We start from the raw sequence: 8,053 nt of genomic DNA, 5'->3' as shown, positions 1-8,053 counted from the left end.
CTCACTAACTAACTAACTAACTAACTAACTAACTAACTAACTAACTAACTAACTAACTAACTAACTAACTAACTAACTAACTAACTTTAGTACCTTTGTACTGCTGAGCTGCAATATTATCACTACCTTAAGTTGCTCATTTAGAAATTTGAGTAGAGAAACCCAATAAATTGGAACAAAAATACATTCAGTATTTTACACAACACAGTTTCCGTTGAAACCCACCTGTCTCAGGATTGTAGATATTATTTTCATTCACAAAGATTTTGTTGAACTTAATGGTTTCAGGCTTTTTCATTGGCCTAGTCAGAGCAGCAGAGAAGGAAAAACGAGGCACATGGGCATCAGATCCTCGGAGACCTGATAACAGAGCAGAAACAGAGTCTGAGTTAGTGGGAATTAAAAATCCAAGAGTGGTGAAGGCTTTTATCTGCTGTTGTAGTGAGATCAACACATACCCTGTTCACCTCTAAGACCTAAAAAGTAAGATGAAAGAAAAAGACAGTAAGATAAAGACCACAACATGTGAAGGAATAGAGCTAAATATACACAAACTGAAACAGTAAACACCAACATATTTACCTGGGGGCCCCACTTCTCCCTGCTTGCCTTCTCTGCCTGGAGGTCCAATCCTCCCTTGTGGCCCAACAGGACCCTTGGGTCCAGGCTCRCCTTTCTCTCCTCGAGGCCCTGGTGGACCTGAAGAAGTGGATGGTTTTAGAGACAGCGTAGCTAAGAAATACTCCATATAAAACCCTGTTCTCCAGTGATAATATCTGTTAGAAGGATTCCAAAAACAAGAACATTAAGCCAAGAAGGCCGAGACATTTAACCTGCAAAATGTGCCTTTCAAACCAATGTTTACTAAAACTAACCCTTCAGACAGACAGCAGACTTTATAGGCTTTTAAGTGGATTCTTCTAAACATGACAGACTGGATTCCTTCCTTGGTCTATTTTAGCCTCATGTCTTCCATCAAATATGTGTTTTCTCTTGACTCAAAGTTAAATCCCATGGCCCCTGCCTTCTGTGACTCACCAGTAAAGTCCTGATTCCTGAAAATATGGAACTGTCTTCCCAAGTCCAGCACTGAGGAGTTTAGTTTATGTATCCGTGAGTGGATGTTCTCCAGCTTGATGGTCTGGATGTCGTTGATGAGAGCTCCGTGAGACGTCACTGTGGTATTGAGTTCGTTGACGCAACTCCACAGGCCCGACACATGTCTGTTCAGGCCTTCTTTGATCCTCCCCAGACTGTCTGAAAACGAATCCAAGCGGACACAGACCCCCTCCAGCTTGGAAAGTCTCTGGTCCAGGCCATCGTTGGAGCGCCGGCACTCCTGCACCTCTGTCACATAGTTGTTCCTGTTTATGTGAATCTCTTTGTTCAGATTTTCAACCCGAGTCTTTGTGTCTTCAATGTGCTCAGTCAGCTCATTCTGCAAGTCGATCACCTTAAAGAGATCAAGTCAGTTAAAATTTTTAATAGCAGCTATTTGAAAAATGAAACTTGTAGAAATGATGCCTAATATCTTTCTGAACTCCTGTACTGTGTTTATTATGCCACAATCCTATCTTTATGAACAAAAAATTAGAACATTGATTACTTAAGATTCTTGCAATAATATACTACACTGTGTTAATTGTTGTTTAGCAAAGTCAGCAGCTGAGAAACCTGCAGAAAAATGTAAAGATTGTCAACAGGCAAATATTAACATATACATATATATATATGCATATGTACATACAGTATACATATATATGTATATTTTTTTAAAGAACCACCCCGCCACACTGATTAGAAGGAGTTTGATGTCATTACATATACAGCTGTCATATGCATACATACAGTATACATATACATATACACACACACACACACACACACACACACACACACAGTATATATCAGTAATCAGTTAATCTGACCTATAAAATACTGCATGGATTTACCCCATATCCAAATTCCAATGTTTGCAAAACTCTAACTTGTCGATTCCAATTTTGRCCAGTTTAGACTTTAAGAAATTTAAGTGACAGCAAACAAAATATATTTTCATCTGAGAAATGTTTCTACCAAACAGTATTCGTTAACACAGCTTTATCTTCTGTTACAGTGGAAATCCACAAAAAATATCCTCCTGGGCCCTCATGCATAAAGGATTGCGCAGCTTTCACAGTAAAAKTTGACGTACGGACAAATTTAGAAAAGTGCGCCGCACCAAAAAATTCAGATGTATAAAACAGTGCGCACACAKGTTCCTGCAYACCTTTCCTTTAWACATCCCAAYRAACRTGGAACTGAGCGCACCTGAGACACCTCCCCTGACACRCCTCCATTTAAATATGTAAAATAGATGTAAATGTGTCCAGCGTGTGAGATTCTGCTCAGATTGTCCTCTCTGTGGGATCAGAAATGATTTTTAGATGCAGGAAAATTATACATTAAATGGAGAATGAGTGATAAAACTGTCTAAATAAGCAGTGGAGTGTAAAAATGTAGTTGCCACACACAAAGGTGTGTGTGGGTGTTGGCGTGTAAGCACGTGTGTACTGTTTTCAACAGCACATGAGGCTGACAGACATTTCCACCTTTACACGTCTTTAATAAATGACTGTAAACACAGAGAAACATCTGAGTTTGGTATAACTTAGAAAAANTGTATGTATGTATGTATGTATGTATGTATGTATGTATGTGTGTTCTTTTTCCTAAAGATTATAATAAGATTAGTAAAAAAAAATCATATTCTATAAACAAAGCCATAGAAGCACTGATGTAGCTGAACATGTACAAATCATTATACTATCTCTTCCGTGTTACAGAGATGAGAAAAGGTTTGAGAAGAAGGAAACTCGGTGGTAAACTGACTGTGAAAAAGCAACTAAAGTCATCGCTAAACATTTTGACAATGACACAATACTTGTTACAAAGTCTGCTGCCTCTGGTTTTATAAAGTATATGAAGTATATTGTATATCTTTTTGTAAGGGATGCCTGGGCCTGAAGGCAATCTAATATGGATGTTTCTGGACTATGGAAAAAAACCTAGAGTACCTGGAAAAACCCACATACTGTAAACATGAAAAGAACATACAAACTCCACACAGCAAGACCCCAGGTCCAAAATGACTTTCGAACCCAGAACCTATTATGTAACAGTGCTAACCACTGAGCCTTTGGGCTGTTCTTAGCATAGCTGAAATACTAAGCATTCTATCTAAACATTTTTTCAACATTTGAGCAAAATAAAAACTGTTTAAAAATGCCTGCACAGTTTGAATACTAAAAGTGAACATTGATAATGTCTAGGCTTTAGACTTGATATTGACAAATGTTTGAAAAATGTGATTATATACTTCCTTACTTACTTAATAAAAAGCTTAGGGCCCCCTTCACACTTGAATACCTCCACTCTGTGACCAATACATCTTATAAGAGTTCAGCTGAATATGGGCCAAATTGAATGATAAATGGACAGTACTTATAGCACCTTTCTAACTACAAATACATTCATACAGCACTCTAAATCATTCTATACAGTCTGATTATTGCTTTTAATCATATTTATACTTAAAATAGAGCACATCAGAAGCAGCGAGGGGTTCAGTGTCTTGCCCAGAGACATTTAATCATGTGACTGCATAACGCTGGTGCCGAACCTCTGACACTCTTGGTGGAGGACAATTTCTCTAAYCACGGATCCACAGGTCCCCTAAAAATCTTTTCCAGTGTGAAGGTAATCAAGGTGCTGCTGTCCTCACTGTGCTTTTAATGCTAGCCCTGATTTGGTTAGTGTTGGACTGAGCCTGAAGGCAGCTTCATGCTAGAAGATCCCACCACAGTGGATTTACGAGCTGTTTCTTTCACAGGTATCATGTATGCAACATGTTGTTTCCATGACTTTGACACAATCAACTCCTGCACCTCCAGCTACATTTTTTAACATCCACAAGCCTACCAATAAACATAACACCCAGGAAATACAAAATAAACCATTGGAAAGGTCTGGAACAAACAACCATAGATTACCCAACTATTCCAAAACCCCAGAGAAAAAAAAACGGCTAAAGGAAGTAGACCATGGAGAAACTAATGGTGTGCCTTTAATCAGGCAAAAACCTGTGTTGGAAATATCAAAACCAGCTTGGCAAATTGGGATTGTCAGTAATGCAGACTAAATGTGGTCACCAAATCCAGAACAAGGATCATCTTTTAACTTCCTGCACTTTAAGTCCAGTACCTATAACATCTGCAGACCTCTGCCAGGTCAGTGACAGAGTAAAAACATGGCTGTCTTTCTTGTGTAACGATACAATTACAACCTCCTGCTTTGAAATCTCGATGTCTTGGTAAAGTCACTGCAGCAGCTGGTCTACCCAATCCTGTACCACAACTTTGTACAKACGCTTTGTGCCCAAACCCTAACCACAACCTTCTGTGTTTTTATTACAAGTGAGACCCTGCAAATATCTAGATTTAGGTTATTTTTATACTGTAGCATGGTTGTCGTTGGGGTGTGAAGGGGACCTAAGAAACATTAAAATATTATCTAGTTTGATAGGTTTAAAAACATTTTCACTATACCATCAGCTTACCACGGAGTTGGTGTTTTCATTGCTGTTGGATAGATCTGTTAATGTGTTCCCATGTGTCTGCAAGATCCTTTCCAGATTTTTCACCATATTATTAACAGAGTTAAAGTTGACCAGAACCTCAGACAGTTCTCCTTGCATGGACTTCAGATCACCTCCTAGTTTTCCACTGTGGAAAGTATGACCATCCAAACGTTTCTTCACATCGTTGATGTCGATCTTGCACTGTCCTGTACATTGTTCCACCTCCTCATGAAGTCGTCCCACTTCCTCCTGAAGGTTGGAGCAGATCTGCGAGCAGGCAGATTCACCTGACCCAATCTTTTGTTGCAGATCTGTGAGGCCTGTCTGGCATTTGTTGAGACTGTGTGTGGTGGAGTTAGAAAACAAGCGGAAATCCTGCTCTACTCTGTGGCAAACAGAGCAGTCCTCAAAGTCCCGACCCAACATCTCAACCTCTGTGATAATCCGAGTGAAGTGCTCCCCATTTTCCCCTGTCACAGCTGTAATCTTTTTGACACTGTTGTTTAAGTCAATCACTTTGTTAATCAGCGAGTCTCCTGTCTCAGACAAACGGTTCAGAGTGCTGTTAAATCTCTTAATCTCATCCTGGTTGGACACAACCCTCCACTGTAAAGTTTTCACAGAGTCATCARTTGTTTGGCTGTTTCCGTTGCGGCCACAGGTCACATTGCACATGTCTGTGGTTGATGTTAGCCTCCTGTCGAGGAAGGATGTGATGTTCTCCAAGTGGCCCAAACGTCTGCTATGGTCTGTCACTGTGTCTCCTAGAACGGACACTTCCAGCTCTATTTTCCCAATCTTGAAGTTGTGGTCATCCAGCTGACTAACAACCATGTTGCGCAGCTGGGTGAAGTCTCTTTGGATGGTGTCTTTCACGCTGTTTGCAGTGTTAGTACACCTCTGTTCTGTCTTCCTCACTGTGTTATTTAACCTTTTTTCTACTTCTCTCAGCCTGCTATTGAACCGCTCCTCAGCRACCCATCCCTTCCCTCCACCTGTTCCAGCTAGCTCCTTGTCCAGTYGCCCTTTTACGGTGTCACACTTGTCTGAGGTAGATGTGAGTCGAAAGTCAAAKTCCGACAGCCTCTTTTCCAGCTCGGTGACTGAGCGGCAGCAGGCTTGGGAGCGCTCCATTTCACTGCGAAAGATTTCCACGTTCTGAGTGAACTGCTGATTCATAGAACCGATCAGCTTCTCCAGAGCACTGATACGGTCTCTGTCCTCTGCCTGCTGCCGTCTTAGATCGTCTACACCAACCTAAAAGACAAAATGAGAAGGGAAGTTTTCTTGTTTTTGGCTTTAATTTTTCTGTGCCAAGTATTCTAATATTGCTCTAACAGCCTTAAACCTATATGTTTCAAAGTCATATGCCTCAAGCAAGGATGGAAAGTAATTCTTCATGAGTTGTTTAAATTAACAAATCTAAAAAAGTTGCCTCTGTTGTTTTTCTAAAGACTGTTTTTGTTTGTTTTTGTTACATGCTGCTAACCTGAGCATAAGTTGTACCCTAAACACCACAATGGTTTTACAGCCAAGGTGCTTTTTCAACACATCCACCTCTACCACTAATCTACTTATGCTGAAGGTCTTCATCCAAAAATATAACCCTAACCCACCTACAGATGGTGGTAGTGATGGGATAAATATTTGTATAACAACCAAATCTTTGAATAAGAATACTTTTGCTTGAAATGCCCATCTCTACTTTCAACTACCTTTGTGGAATGAATTTTTCCTGTTTCTAAACATTAGTGCAGTGGGTTGTTTTTGACAACTAAATTGTTGTCTGAGTTGTCTTAATAGCAGCATCATTTTGTCCATATTTTGTGGACAGACGGATTTCTTTGAAKGAGTCTAGAACTCTCACTCTGAAAAAAAGGAAATTCTCCACTCCAATATCCTTTGTTACTTTGGCCGTTTCTTCTTTTTTATTTTGGGGCCATTTGGCCATAAGTGTCTGCTTGCGGATACAACGGCCAGCTTCTGGAAACGAAGCAGTTGAAGCAAAATGGCACCAAACACGCCCACAAACTTCTGACCAATCACATAACGCTTTTATATACTGAGGAGGGGAAAAATTTTTGTCTCGGCCTTGTGCCAAGCGGGGGACCAAAAGTTAAACACAAAATAAAGCAATTTTTGCCATGCAAAACTTGCAACCTGTCCAGGGTGTACCGTATGATTCAGTGCATTCTGATCCATAGATAAAAAGTCTAAACAAAAAGGAGTTCGCTAAGATAAATAAATGTTTTTCTGAAAAAGGAAGCTCTTTACATTTCATAATAAATGTAACATCTACAGTATAACATCTTACCTGCATGTATAACAACTGRCCTGATTTAAGCAGCAAAATTTATTTACAGAGCAAAAACAATTATACAGTATCAACTCAAACATGGTTTTATTTTGCTCCATTCTACACCTAATGTTTACCTGGCAGGCAGAGCAGGACAAAGAGACCCTTCTCTCCAGCTCTGTCAGTATCTCTTCCTTTAGTGTGTTCAGCTGGTTCCCCCCTCCTCCACCTCCTCCTCCACCTCCTCCTCCACCAGACGTTCTGTCCACTTCATTGCCTCCTCCGTTCACCAAGTGCTTGTTGATATTAACCAGGGTCTGATCGTGGACCTAAACAACAAAATGAACACAGTGATTATGTGACCTATGCTTCAAATGAGTTCTTAAATCTCTTGTAGTCATGTTAAAAGTGTAGCAACTCTTCTTCATTTTTATTTCTATATTGTTGTCGGTTGTTGTTGGTGGCACGGTGGCGTAGAGCTCTCAGCAAGGTCGCTGGATTGAATCCTGGCCCGGGGACCTTTCTGGGTAGAGTTTGCATGTTCTCTCCTTGCATGCATGGGTTTTCTCTGATACTCTGGCCTCCTCCCACAGACCAAAAACACGACTATTAGGTTAAMTGGTAACTCTAAATTGTCTCTAGGTGTGAGTGAGAGTTGTTTGTCTCGTTCGTCTCCATGTGACCCTGTGATGAYGGCACCAGTGACCCCCATAACACTGAAAGGAATAAGTGGATATAGATACTGGATGGATGGATGGATGCTTTTTAATGACATTCTAAAGAAAATACCCAGTTCCTACCAAGTTTTAAATTCAATGGTCAATGTTGTGAAATAATATTTTTATTTATATAATGAAGCTGTTTATTACATCAGTTTCTTAACACTCTAGTCTAGAAAGATTTTGTTTCTGGTTGAAACCTGACCACTGACTGTATCAGTGGAAACTCTGCCTCTGCCACTCCGAGTCTGCAAGGCAAGTCTCAAGAACACACACACAACCAATGTCCACAGTATCATTGCCAATTCTTCATGAGTTTCTTTGTCAGCCTTGTTGCAGATTTGCTGCTGTGTTTGGGATCATTGGGCCTCATGCAAGAACCGTTCGTACGCACAGATTTGTTCTTAAATTGTGCGTACG

At 40.3% G+C, this 8,053-nt stretch overlaps 1 protein-coding gene across 1 annotated transcript in view; it reads right to left on the bottom strand.

Moving 5' to 3' along the window:
• Positions 1–225: 225 nt before the first annotated feature.
• emilin1a (elastin microfibril interfacer 1a) overlaps positions 226–8,053 on the bottom strand; it is a gene marked incomplete at both ends in the record, with an annotated part of 26,359 nt that continues 18,531 nt past the window's right edge. Inside the window, 6 exon segments of the mRNA XM_014023917.1 lie at positions 226–360; positions 459–476; positions 583–699; positions 1,039–1,453; positions 4,598–5,875; positions 7,052–7,243. Coding sequence (XP_013879371.1) covers positions 226–360; positions 459–476; positions 583–699; positions 1,039–1,453; positions 4,598–5,875; positions 7,052–7,243 — 2,155 coding nt within the window.

This window comes from Austrofundulus limnaeus, unplaced genomic scaffold (genome assembly GCF_001266775.1).
Source record: "Austrofundulus limnaeus strain Quisiro unplaced genomic scaffold, Austrofundulus_limnaeus-1.0 Scaffold396, whole genome shotgun sequence".
Lineage (NCBI taxonomy): Eukaryota > Metazoa > Chordata > Actinopteri > Cyprinodontiformes > Rivulidae > Austrofundulus > Austrofundulus limnaeus.
This window is presented reverse-complemented; position numbering and strand designations above follow the sequence as displayed.